The sequence below is a fragment of the Tasmannia lanceolata genome, unplaced genomic scaffold (assembly GCF_043159265.1).
Source record: "Tasmannia lanceolata isolate RefF3 unplaced genomic scaffold, GAP_Taslan_0.1 ptg000006l, whole genome shotgun sequence".
NCBI lineage: Eukaryota > Viridiplantae > Streptophyta > Magnoliopsida > Canellales > Winteraceae > Tasmannia > Tasmannia lanceolata.
In genome coordinates this window covers 50,757,096-50,782,997 of record NW_027518683.1, presented here as the reverse complement: position 1 = coordinate 50,782,997, position 25,902 = coordinate 50,757,096, and the positions used below count along the sequence as shown (strand labels likewise).

General features: G+C 39.3%; 3 protein-coding genes and 1 long non-coding RNA gene across 6 annotated transcripts; 3 read left to right on the top strand and 1 right to left on the bottom strand.

Annotated features, from left to right (window-relative positions):
* Positions 1-204: 204 nt before the first annotated feature.
* On the bottom strand, positions 205-5,357 carry LOC143878699 (uncharacterized). Of its 3 annotated transcripts, XR_013251081.1 has the most exons (6): positions 4,721-5,357; positions 4,113-4,163; positions 1,612-1,948; positions 948-1,525; positions 355-703; positions 205-221 (listed from the first exon to the last, which is right to left on the bottom strand). XR_013251081.1 is itself a non-coding variant. In XM_077380953.1 (5 exons), the coding sequence occupies exons 3-4, from the start codon at positions 1,945-1,947 to the stop codon at positions 962-964; spliced, it is 900 nt and encodes a 299-aa protein (XP_077237068.1). In that variant the 5' UTR covers position 1,948; positions 4,113-4,163; positions 4,721-5,357; the 3' UTR covers positions 213-703; positions 948-961. The 3 variants fall into 3 exon arrangements, 2 of the variants coding, with proteins under 2 accessions (XP_077237068.1, XP_077237067.1); XM_077380953.1 differs by having other exon boundaries at positions 213-703; XM_077380952.1 differs by lacking the exons at positions 205-221; positions 355-703; positions 948-1,525; positions 1,612-1,948 and adding exons at positions 1,977-2,693; positions 2,779-3,553.
* Positions 4,691-8,474, top strand: LOC143879128 (putative LRR receptor-like serine/threonine-protein kinase At1g05700). Its single transcript, XM_077381315.1, has 4 exons — positions 4,691-4,806; positions 5,139-5,837; positions 7,089-7,567; positions 8,338-8,474. Exons 1-4 carry the CDS (start codon positions 4,691-4,693, stop codon positions 8,472-8,474), a joined length of 1,431 nt encoding a protein of 476 aa, XP_077237430.1.
* A 778-nt stretch (positions 8,475-9,252) lies between these two features.
* Positions 9,253-10,083, top strand: LOC143878698 (uncharacterized). The gene is made up of 3 exons (XR_013251080.1): positions 9,253-9,327; positions 9,836-9,907; positions 10,009-10,083. It is a non-coding gene; the product is annotated as an uncharacterized LOC143878698 (long non-coding RNA).
* A 2,388-nt stretch (positions 10,084-12,471) lies between these two features.
* LOC143878697 (putative LRR receptor-like serine/threonine-protein kinase At1g51880) lies at positions 12,472-20,046 on the top strand. The gene is made up of 8 exons (XM_077380951.1): positions 12,472-12,600; positions 13,239-13,776; positions 15,603-16,081; positions 16,876-17,008; positions 19,020-19,088; positions 19,158-19,229; positions 19,309-19,380; positions 19,483-20,046. Exons 1-8 carry the CDS (start codon positions 12,495-12,497, stop codon positions 19,940-19,942), a joined length of 1,929 nt encoding a protein of 642 aa, XP_077237066.1. The 5' UTR covers positions 12,472-12,494; the 3' UTR covers positions 19,943-20,046.
* Positions 20,047-25,902: the final 5,856 nt, after the last annotated feature.

Below are 25,902 nucleotides of genomic sequence, written 5' to 3'. Positions count from 1 at the left end.
GAGGTTTGCCACATAAACACTGGTTGTGGGCATAAGCTGCTGCAGGAAAGATGTTGAAAGGTCTTCCTTGTGGAATTTGCCCACACAGTCTGTTGGCTCTGAAGTTTACATGGTTGATGTTTTTTAAACCCAAAAAGATATCTGGGATCTTGCCACTGAGTTGGGATTTGCCCTGTGATCTGATTGTTTGACAAATTAAACAGTTTCAAGCCCAAACCTTCCTGAAATTCAGGAAACCCACCTGTAATTTTGTTGTTTGACAGATCTACAACCTCTAAAAAGCTGTTGGTATTATGTAAGAGAGTTGAAATTGACCCATATAGTTGGTTTGAATGTAGGTCAAGGAGGGAATACCATAGGTTTGGCTTTTAAAAATGTAGCAGCAAACTTAAGAAGCAGATTTTAAAAGCAATATAATGGACCCAACAAGAAGGAGGGAAACCCATGGTAACATCCTCTGTGGCACCACCTCTGCCCTTTCATTTCGCAACTCCTCTACCTCCTCAACCCTTTCGCTGCTCCGATACCTGGCTCTCTCCAAATATGCGTCTAGCTGTGACTGAGCTTCCGCCAACGTCCCAAATGAGCGGTAGCATGCTCCGCTAAATTTGTCAACTTGGTCATGGCACTCTGGCCAAGTGTAGTAAATCCCAGGCCTCCTGCCATTAAAGACAGCATAGTACTTCTGCTTCCCCATACTCACCTAACAAAAAGACAAAATATTTTCGATGAAAAGATATCAAAGCATCATCCAAATGTCAAAATAGAAAATATGCACCGTCTACCATTAACCGCCATCCAAATGTCAAAGATCCCAAACAAATAAAAATAACTACCGCCATAACTACTAACATCTAAAATAAAAGCTACCACCATAGCTACGAACATCCAAAATAAATAACCACCAACCAAAATAAAACAAAGATTGTTCATATAACAGTAACTACCACCATAACCACCCTCAATCATCCATCTGTTGCCTAATGAAACGAGCCATCTTCCTTCGGATGTACGACCTCCTCTCATCCTCCTCGTACATGATGAAAAGATGCGCCTGAGATGGATTTATTGTGAGGTACTCCGTGGTCCTCAACAAGATATCCTGCGAAAAACCCCCAACCCCTCTAACAGCTTCGCGAAGCTGTGCAAGGTAAGCAGGGGGACGATCACCTGTGAGGGCATCGGCAACCTTGTCCATGCTTGTTGAGATACGCGACATACTATCCAAATGTGCCCCACCCTGACGAGCCCTCTGTCTTCTGGTACCATCCCGTCTTAAGGGAGATGTCTCACTACCACCATTAGTAGGATCTGCTTCTGGAGATGGTTGGTGGTGAGACATGGGGGTATGGTCTGCAAAGTCATCCCCAATGTCATCAAGACTGACTGGCTGCGAACTTGCTATGCTTGGATTCTCACGCGTCCTAGCCCCGGCCCCTTTTGCGAACTCGTCTCCAAAGATTTTGCACATATCGTCATGCAAAACATGATGAGTAGTGAAGTGTTTCTTATGTTTTGGATGAGCCTGTGAGAAGGAGCATAAAAAATAAGAAGATATTGGATATGATATTACTATAAGAAGATTGTATCTTGAGAGGAAGTGTTTCTTACAGCGACGTAGTCGTCGTAGACCTCTCTCTCGCAGGTCACCATTTTGGTCTCATTGTCCCAACCAAAACCGCTTCTACTCAGGATGATGCAAACACTCTTGTATGTTTCTTTCATAGTCTTGATGCGGTTTTTTATGTGCTCCTTATTGAGTTGGAGGTTGAAAAAGGCATTCATTGCAGTGGCCGCAGCTACATAAGCATGATCCTTAAAACCATTTGGGATTTTGTACCCCTCTGCGATTTGAACTAGAAGGGTATCTACGAGCACCTTGTCCATTTGGTCATTCCAAATGACATTCTTCCCCCTCTTCTGCGAGGTTTGTGGCGCACTTGACATTCTGATTCAATATACACATATATGTTCGTTATGAGTCATACATCCATATAACAACCTGAGATGTATAACAACTTCAATAAATACACATACAACCATCAAAAGACACAGCATACATCATCCAAAACAACTAGCTACTATATTCCTTCAAAATTTTAATCCATCACACTAATAACAACAGAGTTACTTGAATAACACACATACAACCATCATAACATAATAAAGTTACTCGAAACAGTAAAAGAGTCATATAACCAGTAAAAGAGTCATATAACGTCAATGATGTCTACTGAAATCATTCCACATCTGTGTGGTAAGCGTGTTTCTAATTTCCTCTCCTGCTCTTTTGTCATCATCCCTTGATTCAGGAGGATCTCGTGGTATGTCCTCATCTTCCACAGTTTGTAGTAAGAGTTGTCTAGCTAGAAAGTTGTCCACATCTTCTAGTATTGAATCATTAGGCATTAAACGTCGAATATGATTATGGATGCAACAACATGCTAAGAAGATGTCAATCTGCTTCTCGATACTGTACATTGGTTCTTCACTAAGAATATTGAAACGCTTCTTCAAGACGCCAAATGTGCGCTCAATGACATTTCGACAGGACGAGTGTCTATGATTGAACAACTCATTACTAGTCCGTGGACGCCGCCCACTCCACTCACTTAGGTGGTATGCGGTCTTACGATGCGGGGTAATGAAATGTCGTAAGAGAGGGTACCCGCCATCGGCGAGGTAAAACTTTCCTACAAATAAAAAAATTCTATATCAGCAACTAGTAATAAGTGGGAACTTGTTTACTAGAATGCAACTATTTCATATACAATGTACCTGGAATAAGTGGAATCTTGTCAGCCCTTGTTAATGCATCCGCTAACACTCTCGAGTCAGAAGCCGAACCCTCCCATCCGGCTAGGATATACGTGAATTTTAAGTCAAAGTCACAGGCCGCCAAAACATTTTGAGCTATAAAATGCTTACGACAAAAGTAGGCAGGTTTGTCTTCAATACGTACTTTAGCACGTATGTATGTCCCGTCTATTGCACCGATGCAATCCTTGAAATATGGCATCCACCTAGGATTCCCCTCAATCTGCGATGGTGTCTCACCTGTCGGTGGTTTGATGAAGAAATCTTGCATACCCAAAATTGCCTTTAGAACTTTGTTGAAATACGTCGAAACAGTTGCCCCTGAACGTCTAGCACATGCTCTAATAGTCCTAACCCTCTGATTATGTGCCACAATATGCAAGAAGATGGCAACTTGCTCCTCCACCTTACAATGGATTGTATCTTCTAGGGTTCCCGCCCGTTTAAATATTTCAACAAATTGACGAAAGCAGCTGACGTTCATCCGTAGCAAGTTATGACAATGTTCATCTGAATCGATGACAAAAGATATGAACGTACGACGCGTTAAGTAATTGCTTTCATAGGGAGCTCTGAGAAGATACTTTTCATAGTACTCTTTCCAAAGTACTAAGATGGCAGCAGCACCAGCCACTAGTAGTGCGACTGCTTGCCGAACTAACTCATTCCTACGCTTCAACTCAGCTCTTCGCAACACTGTTTTCTTCCTCCTTGTAGGACGACGAGGCATCTTACTCTAAATAAGAAGTCAATGACTCAATAGAAAATACAACACAATAAAAAATAAGGCATCTTAAACACATAAACCATTCATCCAAAAACCATCAATCCAACCATGCATATACCATCCCTCCATAAACCATCCATCCATATACAACCACTCCATAAACCTACCAACCATGAATATACAAATCCCTCCACAAACCATCCATCCATACACAACCACTCCATAAACCTACCAACCATGAATATCCAAATCCCTCCAGAAACCATATATCCATACACAACCACTCCATAAACCATCCATCCATAACATTATTACCCCCATAAACACCACCAAATACCACCATTAATACCACAAATACCACCATCCATCCATAACCCACAAATACCACCATTAATACCCCCATCTCAACATTCAAGTAGAATGTCATCCTACAATGCTACTATCACATACAAACAAGATTAAAATCATGAAGCAAACTAATAATGGATCAACAACAAGATAAAGAAAGAGGAACATCATAAATGATTAGAACAACAAGATAAATGTAAAGAAACATTAGATTTATTACCTCGCAAGTTAGGATCTCTTCACAGAATTGAGAATCAGAAATTGGTGTCCCCTGCAAAAAATCAGATCTGATTAACACCACCACCAATATCACAGTTCCAAATCAGGAAAATAATTTTTAGTCCAGAACCCAAAATGGATAAACACAGATAAGCCCAAATAAGTGAAAAAAACAGACATCAGGCCAAAAATGAGGGCTCCAAAGCATAGATTACAGCTAAAAAACGATGGTTTTCAGAAAAAATGCCACAAAAAAGGAAAATACAACAAAGAAAAATTATCCATGAAAAGTTCTAGGGTTTAGAAAGCTTAGACAAAGATGAGAAGAGCAAAAAAATGGGAGAAAAAAACTAAAAAAGGGTTTAGACACGAAAGATCAAAAAAAAATTGCAAGGGTTTATGGCAAACCACAGATTTCGTACTGGGGTTTATAGGCGAAGGAAAAAATTAAAGGGTTTGCAGCAAACCAAAGGGTTTATAAGCCAACGAAAAAATGGAAGGGTTTATAGGAAACCAAAGATCCCATTGCTCCATAGCAAACCAGAGATTTCATACCCAATATCCTAAAAAATGAAAAAAATGGAAGAAAGGGAGGAGGAGGATGCGTACCTGTTCGAGGATTGGAGGCAAGCTTCGGTTGGAGAAGAAAGAGCTCAGCTTCTCCTTTCGATGGTTGGGGTTTTGCTTCTTCCTCTGTTTGGAAAGATAAACTAGGGCAGAGATTTCCTTCAAACCCTTGTTCTGTATTTCTGAGTAAGAAAAATCGTTTTGTCAAGGTGGAAGAGGACACATAGCTTCGGATCTTCAACAGATGGGTAAGAGCTTCGGATCTTCGTGCTTTTCTTGATGGGTTTTCTTCAAACCCTTGTTCTGTAAAAAAGAAAAATCGTTTCTCAAGGTTGAAGACAACAACACAGAGCTTCGAATCTATGGGTAAAAGCTTCGGATCTTCGTGCTTTTCTTGGATTTGAGGTTTGGGTTTTTTTTTTCTCTTTTTACTTCTCTTCTGTTTTTTGGAGAGGAGCAGAGGCGGTGATCGAGGAAAATCCGTGCGAATCCGAGGCTACCGCACGGATTTCATTTCACGGAAACACCCTCTCCACGTCGTTCTATTCGGATTCCACGTCTTCCTTCGGATTTCCCAGCGCTTTCTATTCGTGGCCAACAAAACGACCATACTACTCCCTTTCCACGGAAACGAGGTCTATTTTCCTTTCCGTTTCCGTTTCTTAGGCGCAACTGAACAGGCCCTTATAGAATGGTATCCTGATCACGACTTCATTGACACGGGCTACAATGGGCAAGTTCTTCAAGACGCCCCCTACTGGAGTAAGCAGATGAATTCTCTCCGATTTTTTTCCGATCAAAACAAGAATTGCTATACATTGCCGGCCTCTAGCCAAGAAAAATATCTTGTTCGAGCCGGATTTTACTACGGTAACTATGACGGACGATCAAAGCCGCCCATCTTTGATCTCCAGTTTGATGGTAATTTGTGGGCCACGGTTAATTCTTCGCTTCATAGACCCCTTTTATATGAAGCAATCGTAGTATCAAAACACGATAATATTAGTGTTTGTGTTGCTAGAACGCGGGATGATGAGCTTCCCTTCATCTCTACTCTTGTATTGATCTCGCTTCCGTCCGAAATGTACGGTGAGATGGAGAGTAATCATGCCTTGTTCAATAAATACAGGGTAGATTTTGGAGGATCGGAGGCTAGTGGGTAAGTTTAATCTTGAAACCATTGCTCAAAAACTCAAAACATGACTCGACTGGAAATTTTGTTGACTCAACTCAACTCGATGAAAACTCCAGTATATTTTCCTACAAATATATATATATATATATATATATATATATATAGAGAGAGAGAGAGAGAGAGAGAGAGAGAAATTCACCTGTTTACAACTAGCATGTTATATGTGAGAACTTTGTTTTTCTAGCAAGTCGAGTTTGCTTAAGCGCGTTTTAAAGTTTACTCAACTAGTTTTAGTGCTATGCTTGAAAGAGTAATAGCAAAATTGAATTAAATGAAAACCACCAAAAGCCCTTATTATAGTTCTCAACTAAATATCCCTTTCAAAATTGAGTTTAGGGAAAATTACCAAAAGCCCTTTGATTATCCTTCTCAACTAAGTCTCCCTTTAAAAATTGAGTTGAAGGGAAAATTACCAGAAGCCCTTTGATTATAGTTTCTCAATCAAACATCGCTTTCCTTCTCTATAGTAACCAAAATAACCTCCAAACAATCATGACCGTATAAACTAAATTTGATAAGAAGATGATATTTTCAACCCCCCCTGCATTACTTGCACGCTCTCCTTAAAACGTGATTTGACATAAAGTTGCCCACTTTTCACGTCAAATTAAGTTAAAAGGGGAGCGTGGATGTAATGCCGGGCGGGGTTGACAATATCATCACCCAATTTGATATATTATTTCTTCCAAAAAATTAAAAAAATTTAACCGATCATTTAGATATTTAAAAATTGATTAATATTACATTTTAGTTAGAATATTTATTTTTGCAATGGTGAATGATGTGAACCCTGATACGACTATCGTACGTGTAGCCTGTAAGGATCAACACATAAAATTGGATAAATTATATGGTGGTCGCACATGTATGGTGCGAGTTTATAGATCGAGAACACCTAGTTAGTAATTAATAATTTCTAATATCTTATATAAAATGCAGCCAAGAGCAATATTAATTATTAGAGACCTAACTATATATATGCACATACACCAATGTTTTTTTAGTACATCTTTTGTGGCTTGCAATTGATGGGCCATAGAAAAAATTTCTTGCATTGAACAATTTTGAGTTTAATTTGACACTATAATTTGTGGATATCTTTCTCTTATATTTTGTTTAATTATTTCTTATTTTACGTCATTCATCTCAAAGCCTATATATTATGCTTCTCAATTAAAATATGGCTAATCACGTCCAAAAAATGTAAATTTGTAGGTACCTAATTGATACCTATCGCCGGATTTGGTACCCCATAAACTTGACAAGGTACCCCACAGTTATTGCTGACTATATATCCCCATCAAACTCCTTGGATGATGACCCTCCTTTCACAGTGGTCCAAACAGCTATAGAAGCACCATCACCGTCCGATTCCATTATCCTTACGTTTAATCTTGATCAACCCCAGATCAAACAGTCCAAGTACATCACTCTCTATTTCACTGAAGTGAAAGACCTTGGCTTCGACGAGAACAGAACTTTCTATGTATACATGGATGGAGAAAATTACAATCTCACTGTTTCTCCTCGATACGAGATGTATGATGAGATCTCTGGGAATACAAATCCAAACGTTGGATCTTTCAATCTAACCCTTGCGCCAACTCAGAATTCAACTCTACCTCCAATCATAAGTGCAATGGAGCTATTTACTGTGAGCGAGGATCTGGTTGAAGGAACTATGGATGATGATGGTGAGCTTTCTCTTAAATATGTATCTCATTTATCTTTAATTTCCCTAAGGTTTCTGATATTCTTTAGGCAAGAGGACTAGAATCCATTGATCATATGCATCAATCTAGGAATTATTCAGCTTGTGGAAATTGGAGGTTCTCTCCCTTGACCGCGTAGAGCTCTTCAATATTTATATAGGTGAAACTTGGGTTGGGTCAGGTTGAGCTTTAGCTAAAAAATGAATAGGAATCAACCCAAATCAGACCCAATTTTAAGGTAAAAGATCAACCCGAATTCCAAGAAATAGACTCTAATTGCGCTCTTAGCTAGGAGTGCATCTTGGGCGGGTTGAGGCCAACACTAGCCCATAGAACTATCTTGACCCTAACCCAATCCAACCTGAGCCTCGTGTCGAGGTGAGTCAATCCTAACCCTACTCGTCTAACCAAATTTTCGAAATTGGGAAAGGTTGGGTTAGGTTAGGGATTATTCCAAGGCCCCAATCTTAACCTAACCTGATATTAAATTGGGTTGATTATTCCAAACAGTAAATTGTGTCTAGGAAAAGACCCCTAGATCTGGCCGCAACGGAAACTCAAGCTCGAATTTATAACATATGGATGTTGGGCATTGTCTATGTGGATCTCGTCGATCTCTTCCAAATAAATATTGGTCAGTTAGGATCCTCCCTATTAGTTCTCGTACCAAATCCCATTGAGGTAGGGTCCTCTATTGTTGTATCTCCATTGTTTCCCTTTTTTTCTCTGCTTAATGGAATGAAAAATGCCAGTGAGAGGATTAGCAGAGCTCGCCTACAACTCGAAGCGCATAAGGAGATGGACAGGAGATCCATGTATACCAGCAAATACAGTCTGGGAATGGTTGAGATGCAATAACGAGGACCCGCCCAGAGTGACTGCTCTGTAAGCTTTCGATGCCATTCTTGTTAGATATTTTCAAAATATAAATGAGGAATACTAAACTCAAGGGCGCCCTTGCAAAAATTGGGTAAAAGGGCGGCCCTATTAGGTGCACTGTTACCAAAGCTCATTAATAATAATATGTAAAAGTCAAAAGAACATTCATTGCACTCCTGGGACGTTCAGCCAATGGGGGTGCCCTTTCATTGGATTTTTGAAAGGACACCCTTGAGTTTAGCATTCCTGAATATAAAAACATATGCCCGATGGTGAGATGCCACATATCAGATCAATTCGTCGAGCATTTTTGGGCTATGAACAATCCAAGTGAAATTTACAAAAAAATCAAGGAAATTAAAAGAGCAATTAATAAGAAAAATGCCTCCAATACAAACTCTGGAACAGCCAATCATTTTCCACCACGTGTTCAGTTGATGATCAACCGGGAAATAGTCATCGGTCCACCACGTGGCAAAAAATAACTAGCCGTTTCTAGGTTGCATGCAGTCTGAAAAAATAATTAAAGACAGAAGTGGATATTAGTTTCCAATTAAAATTGGCCTCTCGGGGAATTCTGACTGTCATTTCTCTCTCTTTTCCATCTTGTAAAATAAAATCATTTCAGATATCTGTCAGGTTATGATCTCGAAGGTTCTCTTCGTGATTTCAGTCAAATGCAAGCTCTTGAATTTATGTAAGTTCATGTTGATTTTTGCCTTGTGTGTCTGTATGAGAGAGAGAGAGAGAGAGAGAGAGAGAGAGAGCTGAAGTTTCATAGATTTTTGTAGTGACTTGCAGAATAACAGTCTCAGTGGAACCATTCCTAGCTTCCTTGGAAAACTTCCCAACTTGAAAGAATTGTAAGTAAAGAAACATAGTTACTTAAACTAGTACTTCAAAAAATTTCTGCGAAACAACCAGTTACTGCAAAATCTTAAGCTATATACTTTAAAATTCCACATCACGTTTGGCCCTTATTTCTAGGGTTGCCCTACACGTTGCACATGTGGCTCATCTTTTTGGTTTGGCTATGGATTTTTGCTATCAAGGAGGTTAATTTGAACTCAAGACCTTTGGCTCTGATACCATGTGAGCTTTTGGAGTAACTGGCCTGGTTGTTTTACATGGTATCAGAGCCAAAGATCATGAGTTCAAACATCCTTGATAGCAAAAGTCGACATGAAATTGCCAAACCCAAAGAGGGGCCACATATGTGCTACGTGTAGGCCAACCCTAAAAAAAGAGGAGACACGTGAGGGGGAGTGTTAAAGTATAAAGATTAAATAACACTATTTCTACCAGCTTAAACTTCTGGAGTAACTAGTAGTTTCACATTTTCTTCTTGTAATCTTCTCATTTTCATGACAGGAACTTAGCCTACAACAGCTTCAGTGGAAGCTTGCCGGAATCTCTTACAAATAACAACAAAATATCCTTGAAGTAAGAAGATCAAACTGGTTCATACTTGCCTCTTCTGCTTTTTTCTTATGATAGCTTTTTAATACTTAACCTCAATCCCTGACACCCTCATCAATTTGCAGTGTTACAGGAAACCCGGGCTTAGAGCTTCCTGAAAAGAGCAAGACTGCGCTTATCGTGGGTTTATCGGTGGGTGGAGCTCTGCTTTTCGTAATATTTTGTCTCTTGCTAGTAATACTACTTCATTGTTCAAGGAAAAGAAGAGAACAAGAAAAGACAACAGTAGAACTTAGTACCCTTCAAGGGGATTCTCATGTTGATAATGCAGTAAATGTGGCTCTTTATCAAAATGGGAGGGGCCAAAATGAGGAAATGAAAGAAGCGACAACAGTAGAACCTTTTGGCCTTCCTATGGATGCTCAAGTTGGAAATCCTGAAGGGGATAATGGAGTAAGTGATGGGCTTGAGCAGAATGAGGACATGCTTGAAGAGCTGAGAATGCAGATGGAATTAGAGCTTGGAGCATTAGTTGAACTACATGACCAATTGGGCAATGAAATGCCCCGGTAAGAATAGTTTTAGCTCAATGAAAATAAGGGCAATTCAAAGAAGTTTCTAAGGATAATGCTTATGTAGTTTAAGATGTGTAGGGTTTTTGGATTACATTAATAAAATGACTTATTAGTTGAGTCGAGGCATGAATATGATTAGCCTGTCCTTTAAGGAAAATATCGCCCTCCACATATGATGAGTCTTCTCTAGTGTATGCATCTGGGATACAACGACTTCACTTTAGGACTGTGCACTCATGCGACCTGGATGTCTTGCAAACACGACTATATTGCCTTGATATGAGAGATAACGGGTAAAAAATCTTTAAAATAGAGGAGAGTTATAAATGAATATTGGTTAACACATGCTTAAAGGATTGAGGAGATGCATTTTGTAAAAAAAGATGTAATAAATCACGTTTAAACATTAAGCGGCATAATTAAACCACGATTTAGAAGAAAATGATATGATTATGACATATTTAGAGAGATGCCATCATAAATTTAAGGTCTCACCAATTGAAACTTGAATCTGGGTGATTCAAGTTACTTTTGTCCCCGTGTAATCAAACAATGTATAAACCAAAATCCAATATGCCTTGGAATAAATGAAGTATTGTTGTGGTGTTTTCGGGTAATTATTTTGTATTGAGAAGTGAAGAATCTTTACATGTTTCCTATGTCTTTTATACTAGGTTAGATTCTCCAAGAGTCCATTGGGGATATCTATGACCTAAGGCCCTGTTTGGATTGCAGGAATGTCGTAAAAAGTTTGGAAATGAATTTTTTTCTAAAACTTCGTACCTTTTTTATACATGAAAGATGACATGAACCAACCCTATTCAATTTTTACTTAGAGAGGCCTTTAATTTTTTATAATATCCCTTTAAGTTAACTATAATCGTACCATTTTCCTCTAAATTGAGGAAAGAAAAAAATTCCCAAGAAATTTTTTTCTTCCACCATAAATGTTTCTTCTTGCAATTGCCTAAGGGACTCATGGGAACTACGACTATGTGTTTAATGTGGCTAGTTATATTAGGAGTGGTTTGCGTCTATAAATATAGGGAAATGTTATCAGCACTACTGTATTTTGATGAGGGCACTCCTCACTTTATTAAAAGTACTGTATGACCCTCACCATAGGATGATCCAAACCATCCATTAGATGGGCCACGGCCTAAATAGGTTGTGCCCCAAAAATCATTTCCATAGGTTGATCCTAACCCTCAGATCTGAATGTTAGAGGGTTGATCCTAGGCCTCTATAGATCGGAGGGTTAGGTTCAACCTCTGGAAATGATTTTGGGGGCATAACCTATTTATGCTGTGGCCCATCTAATGAACGGTTTGGATCATCCTATGGTTCGGGCCATACCGTACTTTTAATAAAGTGAGGAGTTCCCTCATCAAAATACAGTAGTGCTGATAACATTTCCCTAAATATATAGCATCGGTGTAGAGAAAGTAAATAGGTGAAACAAGAGACAAGAAGAAGTGTAGAGATTTAGAAGGAAGGAGAATAACACCAAGTTTCTTGTAGTGTTTTATATATATATATATATATAAGTTTTCATCTTGGTGTTCATTTGTACTTTTAGTGGAGCCCACATGCCCCTTTGGCCTTGTATCTCCCTAATCCTTTATCAACATCTATTCATTACATTGCCCCATAATCTAACCATTCAATTTGGGGCCAACAAAAAAAGGGGTTAGAGTTTCTTATATTAGAAGTCCCTAACACATACGAAATCATTCATTGCTCTTCTCTCTATCATTACTTCGTCCTCCACTTTTCATCAATTGGATTATTAGGATCATCCAATTGTGAATATTTTGACAAGGCCCCACCAAATCAATGGTCAAGATCACAAGAATCCACCTCTAGGGTTTGGTGGGACAAGCAAGATAAGCTCTTCTTCTGTGATTGTGACCTTAGAGCCTTGCCAAACAAGAAAAACCATTTTCCTCTATTTTATCCATTTATTGCCGACTGCCCATTTAAATATTTGCTTGCTTTCCACATCAACTCGAAGTATAATTCTTCATCAACATTTCATGGAAATTAGTTGCACTCTCTGTAAGTGTGAGGAGAATAGCAGTGTTCGTTTGGATGGGAAGATGGTTTCACTCCTCTTATTACTTGTATTGTTCGCTTATCCTGGTAATTTTTTTCATCCTTCCTTTCTTCTTTGGGGCTATTCGTCTTACAATCATATTATGCCGCAAAAATAATAAAAATCCCAATAAAATCTTAAAGTCAAATCTAGAAGGAAAACATAAACAATAACAAAAACCAAAAACAATAAAGTGTGAAAGAATATGAAGAAGAAGTACATAATAAAGAGGATGAGAAAGATGAGTAGAAGACAATGAGCATAAATAGGACCAATAATCAGTTTTGGACTCACAATCGGTTCTCAAATCCAAAACAAGGCCTAAACGTAAATTTGAGTCTAGTAATCAGTTTTGGACTTACAATTTGTTCTCAAAATCCAAAACAAGAAGAGCCTTAATAATTGGCAATTGACTCAACTGTTCCAACTCAACCTTGTCACAACTAAGAATGTCATCAGACTTAGCATGTTAATTAAAAAATCCATGTTAATTTTTTTAGGGATGCTATACTCACAGGAGCACTTGTACAAACCAAGGGCTCCTCCATTGGATCCATGCCATCCTGAGTGCGGTTATCAGCGGCCCCTTGTAGCCGGTTTCTACAAGGGCTACTGTGAGTTTAGCATCCCTCTAATTTTTTTTAATCTTCTCTTCTGGGCTGCTAATTTCTTTGAGATTCTACAGATTTTTACGACTCAGTGAACATTGACTGTGGAGCGGAGAGTTCATACCTTGATTTCTCGACTATTATAGAATGGTCTACCGATCACGACTTCATTGACACAGGCCACAACGGGCAAGTTCTCCGAGGCACTCCCTTTTGGACTAAGCAGATGAGTTCTCTCCGATTCTTTTCCGATCAAAACAAGAACTGCTACACACTGCCAGCCACAATTCAAGAGAAATATCTCATTCGAGCCGGATTTTACTATGGTAACTATGACAGGCGATCAAAGCCGCCCATCTTTGATCTCCAGCTTGATGGTAATTTTTGGGCCACTGTTAATTCTTCACTTGATAGACCCCTTTTATATGAAGCAATCATAGTATCAAGACGCGATAATATAAGTGTCTGTGTTGCTCGAACGAGGGATGGTGAGCTTCCCTTCATTTCTACTCTTGAAATGATCCCAATTCCGTCTGAAATGTATGGTGAGATGGACAGTAATCGTGCCTTGTTCAATAAATACAGGGTGGATTTCGGAGGATCAGAGGCTACCGGGTGAGTTTAATTAATCTTGAATCCATTGCTAAAAAAACTCAAAAACATGACTCCACTCGAAATTTAGTTGAGTCGACTCAACTCGATAAAAGTTCTAGCATATTTTCTATTCATATTCATATTCATATTCGAGTTGAGTCAATGAGTTTTAGAGATATGCTTGAAACTAGGGCTGCAACTCGAGCCGGGTAAAACCCGACCCGCATCGACCCGACCCGAAAATAGCCTGGGTCGGGTTCAGGTTTCATGGGTTTCGGGTCGAGCCGGGTTTGAAGGGGCCCGACCCGACCCGACCCGAGTTACATAAGTTATAGTATGTACATTTTTTTCTATTGTTAGTTAAAAGTTAAAGAGATAATTACATTTACACCCCCTCTAGTTTCTGACACATCCACTTCCACCCCTATAGTTTAAAACGTGACAAATACACCCTTGTAGTTTCAATTTGTTTAAGGTAGGCCCCCTCAGCTGAAGGTTCGTCCATAGATTGAAGGGTTAGGATGATCCGATGGAGCTGATTTTTTGGGCACACCCTAACTATGTCAGGACCCATCAAATGAACGATTTGGATCATCCAAACAATGTGGGCCCACATTATTTGGATGATTTTTTGGTAGTGTTTGGATTCGGGTAGGGTCCACATTATTTGGATGATCCAAAGCGTTCATTTGATGGGTCCTGACATAGATATGGTGTGCCCAAAAAATCAGCTCCATCGGATCATCCTAACCCTTCAATCTATGGACGAACCTTCAGCTGAGGGGGCAAACCTTAAACAAATTGAAACTACAGGGGTGTATTTGTCACGTTTTAAACTATAGGGGTGGAAGTGGATGTGTCAGAAACTAGAGGGGGTGTAAATGTAATTATCCCAAAGTTAAAGTGAAAACCCATGCACCCACTGTTACTGTATGTGAGTGTAATTTCTGCTTCTATGAGTCGAGTTGATTCAAGTATTTGATTCAGCATTGTTTGATTGTAATTACAACATTGTTTGATTACAGCATTGTTTGATTCAAGTGTGATGTGAGTGTAATTACATCATTGTTTGATTCAAGTGTAATGTGAGTGTAATTTCTGCTTCTATGAGTTGAGTTGCCTTGCCAAACAAGAATTTTCCTTAAAAATTTCCGTCAACGTGAAAAAACCCGACCCGACCCGAACCGACCCGAGATTTATCATGGGTAGGGCCGGGTTTGGGAATCGTGGGTTTTCCGAAAAAAAACCCGACCCGACCCGACCCGAGATATTTCTCGGGTAGGGTTGGGTTCTCCAAAACCCGACCCGCCCGACCCGAGTTGCAGCCCTACTTGAAACAAAGAGCTGAACAAAGAAGTGCCACGTGACTAGTAGAATGAGGTGGGGTTCATAGTAGTGGAGAAGATCCTATGGAGAGATATTCGAGTTATTTATTATTTTACTTCATTCATTTTAAAGCCACTACTATGTGAACGGTTAGGATAATCCAATGGAGAAGATCCTTGGGGTATATCCTATCCATAGTAGTGGCCATCAAATGAATAATTTTGATCATTTAAAAGTGGCCCCCACCTATACAATTACCCTGCTCATATTTGTTTGGAATAATAGTAAAAAAAAACCCATCTAGCCACATACACTAACATATAAGGAAATGATATATTCAGCTCATTTTTTACTTGGGACTTTACCCTTCAGGGTAAAAGAGTATTCATAAATACACTGGAGGGGACTTTACCAAGTGGAAAAAGGGAAAAAATATATCATTTCCCTATGTATGTATGTGCATATTATATGCTTCTCAGTTAGAATATGACTAATCACGCCCGAAAAATGCAAAATTGTAGGTACCTAACTGATACCCACCGCCGGATCTGGTACCCTGTATACTCGACAAGGTACCCCACAGTTATTGCTGACTATATATTCCCAACAAACTCCTTGGATGATGACCCTCCTTTTACCGTGGTAAAAACAGCTATAGAAGCTCCTGCACCGTCGGATTCCATTATTCTTATGTTTAATCTTGATCAACCCCAGATCAAACAGTCCAAGTATGTCAATCTCTATTTCACCGAAGTGAAAGAGCTTGACTTAAACCAGACCAGAACATTTGATGTTTACATGGATGGAGAAAATTACAATCTTACCGTTTCTCCTCGATACGAGATGTATGATGAGATCTCTGGGAATACAAATACAACCGTTGGATCTTTCGTTCTAACCCTTGCCCCAACACAGAATTCAACTCTACCTCCAATCATAAGTGCGATGGAGCTATTTATTGTGAGCGACGATCTGGTTGAAGGAACTATGGATGATGATGGTGAGCTTTCCTTTAAAAAATCTCATTTATCTTTCATTTGTCTAAGGTTTCTGATATTATTTAGGCAAGAGGAATATAATCTATTGATCATATACGTCAATCTAGCAATTATCCACTTGTGGAACTTAGAGGTTCTCTTCCGAGACTGCATAGAGCTCCTCAATATTTATATAGCAAGGGGTGCAACTTGGGTCGGGTCAGGTTGAGCTTTCTCTGAAAAATGAATAGGACTCAACCCAAACCTGACCAAATTTTAAGGTAAAAGCTCAACCCGAATTTCTAAAAAACGACCCGAGTTGCACTCCTAGCTAGGAGTGCAACTTGGACTGGGTTGAGGCCAACCCTAGCCCATATAGCATTATCTTGATCCTTACCAGATCCAGCCTGAGCTTCATGTCGAGGTGGGTCAACCCTATCCCAACTCGTCTAACCAGATTTTCCCAATTGGGAAAGGTTGGGTTAGGTTAGGGCGAGTTGGGTTAGGGTTGATTATTCCAAGGCCTCAAGATTAACTTAACCCGAAATTAAATTGGGTTGATTATTCCAAATTCTAAATTGGGTCTAGGAAAAGACCCCTAGATATGGCCGTAATGGAAACTCAAGCTCGAAGTTACACCCTGTGGATGTTGGGCATTGTATATTTAGATCTTACTGATCGCTTCAAAATAAAGATTGGACGGTTAGGATCCTCCTTTTAGTTCTTGTACCAAATCCCATCAAGGTAGGGTCCACTGTTGTGGTATCTCCATTGTTTTCCTTTTTTCTCTGCTTAATGGAATGAAAAAATATGTCAGTGAGAGGATTAGAAGAGCTTGGGTACAATTCGGAGCGCATAAGCAGATGGACAGGAGATCCATGCCTACCAGCAAACACAGTTTGGGAATGGTTGAGATGCAATAGCGACGACCCGCCAAGAGTGACTGCTCTGTAAGTGTAAGCTTTCAATGTCATTCTTGTTAGATGTTTTTAAAATATATTTATTTTTAGGGATTTGCTAGGGACCATCGCACAAGGAATTTCACGTAATGGCTGTTGCATGACAGAGCAGCCACATATGCTCCGAGTTTGTCTTGTACATTTAGTTCATCCGAGGTGCCTGCTCTCGTGCAACAGCCCTTCCGCAAAATGCCTTTATGTGATGATCCCTAGCAAATCCCTTATTTTTAAAGGGAGGTGATTTTTTCTATTCCTGTTGGATTAAGGGTGCAACTTGGGTTGATTTTTGGGAATTCGGGTTGAGCTTTTACCTTAAAATCAGATCGGGTTCGGGTTGATTCCTATTCATTGTTTAGCAAAATCTCAACCGACCTGACCCGACCCGAGTTTTGTTTTAATGTGAATTGACGTCAAAAAGCGTTAAAGTCTGCCCACAATTCACATTACCGGGGAGGGGCATGGGGGCGAAAAAATCATCCCCCTTTTTAAAGGGAAACGATACCCCCGCGCTCTGATGGATAAACCCCCCCTTTAACATTATCCGTTAAGTTTTAAAGGCAAAGGAAAACGTTAAAGGGGGTGAATTTATCCTCAAGGGTGAACCATTCTCAAGAAACCATTAGAGAGGGGGGGGGGGGAGATTTTATCTGTTTAAGGGGTGAAAATAACATGATGTTCAAAAAAAAAAAAAAAAGGGGTGAAAATAACATTTCCCTTTTTTAAAATATAAATACGGGAAAAGTGGTTTTGATTCAAAAGACATTTATGAAAGGATTTTTTCTTCAAAAAATATATATTTTCTTAAATAAAGAGGCATATAGTTTCATGTGAAAGGGTGCCTTCTCAAGAAGGCTTAGAGCCTCATTTCATAACTATCTGTAAGTTATAAAAAAATAGTTATGAAATGCGGGCGTGCGGGCATACTTTGGTTCTTTCTATCGAAGTGCGGGCGTGCGGGCATACTTTGGTTCGCTATTGAACTTGGGGTGCAGCCCGAGATCGATTGATATAGGCATTGTATTCTCAGGACTCTATTTTCTTGTATCCACCTACATGACGGGGGGAATAAGTCTAAGATAAAGTCTTAATTAGCTTGTATGCTTAATTCCTATTTTTATACTATGTTAATTATTTCTCCTTGTGTTTCCTTCTTTGATCCACAATTTATTAGGCATGGTACTATGTATGAAATGGACCCGGGTCCGTATCAGGTCCACTTATGGATGGGCTTCACCATGGAAGATTCCTGGCCAAAAATATGCCTGATGGTGAGATGTCACATATCGGATCAATGCCGGCCGTTGATTTTGTAGAAAAGGTCACATCGATCATTCATCTAGCATGTCAGGGATATGAACAATCCAGGTGAAGGCCCATCTAATGGTGAGACCCAGAAGAAAAAGGATCTGGGATTGTACTAATTTCTGAAAAATTACGGAAATTAAAAGAGAAATTTGTATGAAAAATGATATGACTTGCCTCCAATACAAAATTCTGGTACAACCAAACATTTCCTGCCATGTGTTCAGTTGCATGCAAGGTTTTAAATTTCGACCGAAATCCGAAATTTATTTCGATCAACACCGAAACCGGAACGTTCCAAATTTTGGTCGAAATTTTGGAAATTTCGGTGAAATTTAAGATTAAATATTATTATTATTTTTCATTTACAGAATTTCAGACCCGAAATTTCGGCCCAAAAACGACATTTCGAGCACCTGTTACCAAATTTCGCTTGGCATTTCGGCTAAAATTTCGGTTTCGGTTAGGACCGAAATTACCTCCGAAACCGAAATTTAAAACCTTCGTTGCATGATCTCACATGGCAAAAAATGATTAACAGTGTCCTAAGTTGAATACAGTCAGAAAAGTGCAAAGTAAAAAGAGAAGTGCCCCTATCAAAACATGAGTGGATACTACTTTCCAATTAGAACTAGCCTTTCCGGATTTTCTGACTGAGATTTCTCTCTCTTTTCCATTCTGTAAAATAAAATCATTTCAGATATCTCTCAGGTTATGAACTCCAAGGTTCTCTTCGTGATTTCAGTCAAATGCAAGCTCTTGAATTTGTGTAAGTTCATGTTAATTTGTGTCTTGACAGAGAGAAAGAGAACAGAAGTTTCATAGATTTTTTTTGTAGTGACTTGCAGAATAACAGTCTAACTGGACCTATTCCTGACTTCCTTGGAAAACTACCCAACTTGAAGGACTTGTAAGTAAAGAAAGAATTACTTAAACCAGTAGTAGTTCAAAAAATTTCTTCTTGTAATCTTTTCTCATGTTCATGACAGGAATTTAGCCTACAATAGATTCACCGGAAGCTTGCCAGAATCTCTTATAAATAACAACAAAATATCCATTAAGTAAGAATGTCAAACTGGTTTTCATACTTGCTTCTTCTGCTTTTCTTTATGGTAGGTTTTAATACTTAGCCTTAATCCTTGAATGCCTCTTCTAATTTGCAGTGTTACAGGAAACCCAGGCTTAGAACATGGCTTAGAACATCCTGAAAAGAACAAGATTCCACTTATTGTGGGTTTATCTGTGACAGGAGTGTTGCTTTTCGTAATATTTTGCCTCTTGCTAGTAATACTTCTTCATTATTCAAGGAAAAGAAGAGAAAAAGAAGAGACAACATTAGAATTTGGTAGTGTTCAAGAGGATTCTCATGTTGATGATGTAGTAAACGTGGGTCTTGATCAAAACGGGCTAGGCCAAAATGAAGAAATTCAAGAAGAGACAACAGCAGAATTTGGTGGCCTTCCTATGGATGCTCAAGATGGAAATCCAAAAGGTGATAATGAAGTAAATGTTGGGGTTGAGCAGAATGAGGACATGCTTGAAGAGCTGAGAAAGCAGATGGAATCAGAGCTTGGAGAATTAGTTGAACTACATGGCCAATTGGGCAATGAAATGCCCCACTGAGAATAATTTTAGCTCCTTGGAAACAAGTGTGAAAGATATTTCTCATGATAATGATTGTGTAGTTTAAGATGTATAGGGTTTTGGGATTTTATTAATAAAATGATGAAATTGCAATAATCAAAGGTAAAGGAATGACTTATTGGTTGAGTCGAGGCACGGATATGATTCTCTTGTCCTTAAGGAAAATACCGCCCCCACATACGATGAGTCAAGTCGATGGATCAAATGGGTTTTCTAGTGTATGCCTCTAGGATACAACGACTCCACTTTAGGAGTGTGCAATAATGCCATGTCTTGCAAACACGACTATACTGCCTTGATAAGAGAGATAAGGGATAAGGTAATCTTTAAAAAATAGGAGAGTAAAAGAATATTAGTTAACATAAAGGGATTCAGGAGATGCATTTTGTCAAAAAGATGTAGTAAATCATGTTTAAACATTAAGTGGCATAATTAAACCGCGACAACGTATATTTAAAAGGAATTGAGGAGATTCCTTTTGTCAAAAGATGTAATACATCGTGTTTAAATATTAAGCGACATAATTAAACCGTTCTGTAACTGTAATTAACATTATTTAACAAATCGTGTTTAAACTTTAATTCAAAATTGTGTTTAAGAATGGTAAATGATAAACCGTGGTAAACATAAATAAATAATTGGTAAACATAAGTATTAATAAATAAAAATTACATCACAAGCACACCACGTCCATGTCATTACTCGGCCCGGCCCGGCCCGGCCCAGCCCCGCCATGTGATAAAGGTTTTTCTCTAAATAAATCTCTATAATTTTTTCTCTAGGAATCTCAACCCCTTAGAAATCCAACCTCCTTTAATAAACCCAAGCCTTCCCATCCCATTTTCCATCGCGGGGCTAAAGTTTCCTTACAAAAGACAAAACATAGAGAGAAGTTCAAATATTGTGGACGAAATAGGTAATTTTGAATTATATAATGGCTTTTTCGTTAGAAAATGAAGAAATATTGTATTTTTCCATTTAGGCCCTGTTTGGATTGACAGAAAATTCTTTCCTAGGAATTTTTTTGGTTCCCATGATTTAGAAGGAAATGATAAAGTTATGACATATTTAGAAGGATGCCATTATAAATTTAAGGTCTCTTCAGTGAAACTTGAAGGTGGGTGATTCAAGTTACTTTTTTTTCCTGCGTGATCAAACAATGTATAAACCAAAATCCAATATGCCTTGGTATAAATGAAGTGTTTTTTTTTGTTGAAATGGCAATAATTATATATCATAGCAAATTAAGGAGGCCGAGAGGTATAAATGAAGTGTTTTAGGGTAAATATTATGTATTGAAAAGTGAAGAATCTTTATATGTTTCCTACGTCCTTTATATTAGGATAGATTCTCCAAGAGTCCAACGGGGATTTCTACGAATTAACTTGTTTAGACTACCTGTTTGGATTGCAGGAATTTAATGAAAAGTTTGGAAAGGAAGAATTTTCTAAAACTTCCTACTTTTTTACACATGAAAGATGACTTGAACCTATCCTATTCAATTTTTACTTTTTTTGGGCCTTTAATTTTTTATAATATCTCTTTAAGTTAACTGTAATCATACAATTTTCCAATAAATTGAGGAAAGAAAAAAAATTTCCATCAGAAATGTTTTTGAAATGTTTTTCTTGCAATCCATACAAGGCCTAAGGGAGTCATGGGAACTACATGTTTAATGTGGTTAGCTATTTTAGGAGTGGTTTTTCTCTATAAATATATAGTGTTGGTGTAGAGAAAGTAAACAGGTGAAACAAGAGAAAAGTATAAGTGTAGAGATTTAGGAGGAAAGAGAAGAACACCGATTTTCTTGTAAGTGTTTTTTATATATGAAAGTTTTCATTTTGGTGTTCTTTGTATTTTTAGTGGAACCCACATGTGCATTTGGCCTTGTATCTCCCTAATCCTTTATCTACCTCAAATCATTACAATGCTACATAATCGATCCAATCAATTTGGGGCCGACAAAAAAATGGGTTAGAGGTTCTTACATTAGAAAGATTGGTCACCTCCCTAACCCATACGAAATGATTCATTGCTCTCCTCTCTATCACTACTTTATTCTCCATGTTTCATCAATTAGATGATTAGGATCATCCGATTGTGAAGATTTTGACAAGGCCCCAGCAAATCAATGATCAAGATGACAAAAACCCATCTCTAGGTTTTGGTGGGACAAGCAAGATAACTCTTCTTCAGTGGTTGTGACGTTGGCCGATTAAAGCCAAGCCAAGTTGTTATTACAAATAGTATACAAAGATTATGACCTTGGTTCCTTCCGCCAAACAAGAAAAACCATCTCTACCTCTATTACATCCATTTATTGCCTACTACCCATTTGAAAATTTCCTTGTTTTCCACACCAACTCGAAGAATTCTGAATCAACATTTCATGGAAATTCGTTGCAGTCTCTGTAAGCATGAGGAGAATAGCTTTGTTTGTTTGGATGGGGAGATGGTTTCACTCCTATTATTACTTGTATTGTTTGCTTATGCAAGTAAGTTTTTTCATCTTTTATTTCTCCTATAGCTCAATGGTTCAGAGGTTGTATCTCAATCTTGAGGTCGTAGGTTGAGTCCCAGCTTACCTATCGGGAAAAAAAAAACATTCATAGATGCTTTCAATGTGATTGTGCATTGAAAATAGGGAGGGGATCCTTACTTTTTTCCCTTCCGTTTGAACTAGGAAACTTATGTTTGCAATCAACAATCATGAATTTTTTTTCCTGAAACTTTTTTTTCGTTGGAAAACTATGTCTACAAGGTTTGCTAATACCTTTTCTCGGCAAAAACTATTTCATGTAAAACTTTTAACTGAAACCTCTAGAAAATTGGTTCTATGGAATTTTTTTTCGAGGAAGAAGGGTAGTAATTGTCTTTTTCCTAATACAGTGTGGAAACAACCAGTTATCTTTTTTTTAGGGTTGGCCTACACGTGGCACCTCTTTTTTGAGTTTGGTCATTGCATGTGGATTTTGCTATCAATGAGGTTTGAACCCAGGCATTTGCTCTGATACCATGTGAAAACAACCAGTTACTCCAAACAACGAACTTCTGTTGTCATTAAAAACAAACCTGATTGGTATTTTTAGAATCTTTTTGACTGCAAGTGGTAAACTTTTCATAAAAAAAAAAAATCACTGAATATTTCTTTATGAAATGTGGCAGTGAAACAACCAATTGCTCTAAAAGCTTATGTCCAGTTCGTTTGAGATTATAATAACCGATGGTGAGTCCCAAAACCGATTATTGGACACAAAATTAATACAATTCAAGTTCAATAATCGGTTTGTTGGCTGGCCATCGGTTGTCATAATCTCAAACGAACATGGTGTAATGGCCCTTTTCTTCAAAAGGAATGGTGAGCCATCACCCACCTTTTTAACTACAAAAAGAATGGCCATTCACATAGACATTTCATCAAACAGTTCAATTGCATCAATTTATAGGGATTGTTTTGCACTTCTATGTCATTCCACCCACCAAAAATGGCTTTACATAAGAGAATAGAGCTATAGCTCTCATAAAGAGATGATTGGGAAGCTACCAAATCAACAATGACCAAGTAGAGAATAAAAACATAACATTCGTGGAAGCTTGGGATGGACGTCCAAGATGGGGAAGCTTGGCTGGATGGAGGGGATGCTCTCTTCAATGGTTGTGGAATATGGGTGATCTCCAAGGGCACACTGCTGCAAGGAGGATGGAGGATGGAGGATGGATGGGGTGCTCACTGCACCGTCCAATTAGAAAACCCACTGCCTTCTAAGTTGGTTGCTTCACTAGCATAGGAGATAAGTTCTTTGAATGTCTTGATTGCATACCACCCTCATTCCAAGTCAAGCACTTATATTCAAAAAGAGTGGTGCTCGTATCATTTTTTCCAAGGAGGATTAGTACAAAATAAGGCCATCTTATGGGCCATTTGGACACCAGATGGCTCCTTGGCCAATGCACTAAAGAGGGACTTCCACTCCAATGGTCCCACAATTGGGCCACCATCACTCGGTCCGGCCCCACGGATGATGCCCAAACACATAAAAAGGGGCCCCACACCGCTCAAACCTTGCAACTTCATTTGATCTTCGGCCCACTGAGTGGTCCCACACGAAGATGGCCCTTGGCTTATGCCCACATTAGCACTATAAGGGGTGCCTTCTTGAGAATGATCAAAAGGGTGGCCCTTGAACATGATGGAGCACAGTCCTTGATCAATGTTCCTAAAAAGGAACATTACAAATCTCCCCTTCCCGAATTGCTTGCCCCCAAGCAATTGGAAGAGAAATGATACTACACTGTCATTGTGTCGTCCGCGGTCAAATGGGAATCTGCGTGGTACATGGGGATGATGCGCTTGATGAAGTCCATGAGCATCGAGCAAATACTGACAACAACATTGTCGATCAATGTTGGAGTTCCAAGGGTACTGTGTTGGTTCCTCGAAATTGGGAATAATTACTAGCAGAGCTCCTCCATGCATCATGTCCATAGGTGCCCCTCCCAGCAAGAGGGTCATCAAGATAGGGGCATCCAAATCCATATCCTCATCATGGGACATGGACTGGAGTGGTAAACAAAGCACCTTGATTATCTCCACCTCATATGGAGCCACATTGATGATCTGCATCTGAAGGCTTGGTCCCCCACCCAAAGTGCCATCCCTACTATCACTGTGATCATCAACAACCTCTTCACACTCGGCCTCTGATTTAGCACCAATGGTATCAATATGTGCTGGCATCTGCGGTGTGGGCGGAGGTAGTGGTGGTGTAGGCGTGCAAGTCAGCAGGGGTGGTGTTGGGGTAGGAGTGCAAGTCACTAGGGCACTAACTTCGCTCTCAAATGATGTCATAATATCCTCATAAACTATTGGTCGGCATGGATGAAGGGTTGGTATGTCTATGGTAAGGGATGTAGAGGCGCTCTCCAAATCAGGGGGCATAGTCACCACCCTAAAATTGTTACCCTTGTTTGAGCGAGTTGTCAAGCACTCTATAGCCTCGACTAGGGTGCGCTCAAGGCGGGCAAAGCGGGTGTCCATAGCATAAGCAAAGCGTGCTACCAACCTCTCCTCTGCATCATTTTTCATAGGCCTTCTCTGTGTGGACTCCATGGGGACTCTGCAAATCTGTCCACCTATGGAGAATGCGGTCCTTTTAATTTCTCAAGCTGTCTTACAGGCCACCGGACACATGGTTGGTGTGCAGTCCCAAATCAACTATGTAGTCCCCTCATGGACCACACGACAAACATTTGGTGTGCATAGCGAAAGACCTTGATACCTCCTTGTAGCAGCTCCTATATAACACCCATGTTTGAAGTATCCATGCCACACAATCACCACTTCAACGGCCAATGCTTGATGCGCCACAAAATGCTAACAAGCAATAGTTGTGCAAACTCCTTTGATGTCTCACAGTGTACAACACAAACAATTGGCATGCAGGTTTGAGCAACGGCAGATTTGAGCCACCTCCCTTTGAAATATGGGTTCTTGTAGTCCTTCCTCAAAAACCTAGGGGGCGCCACAGCTTGATCATCAACAGTTAGCAAGTCTCATTGCAGCATTGGAGCATTTCATCGAACATCTAGGGGCGTCCGTGCCTTGGCATTTCAGCAGCCCAAAACTGGCCAGAGCTATGCACTTCCCTTCAGCTTTTCTACAAACAGTTGGTGTGCAGTCCCATTTTGGATGTGCAGTCCCTCATAGACAACTCGACGAATTGTTGGTGTGCCTACGAAAATACCTTGATACCTTGTTGTAGTAGCTCTTATACAACACTTGTGTTTGTAATTTCTGTCCGCGCAATCACCGCTTCAAGGAGCGATGCTTGAAGTCTCACAAACTTCCCAACAATAATGGTTGTGCAAACTCCTTTGATGTCTCACAGAGCACCCAACAAACAATTAGCATGCAAGCTTTATAGATTGGGGTGTGCTGT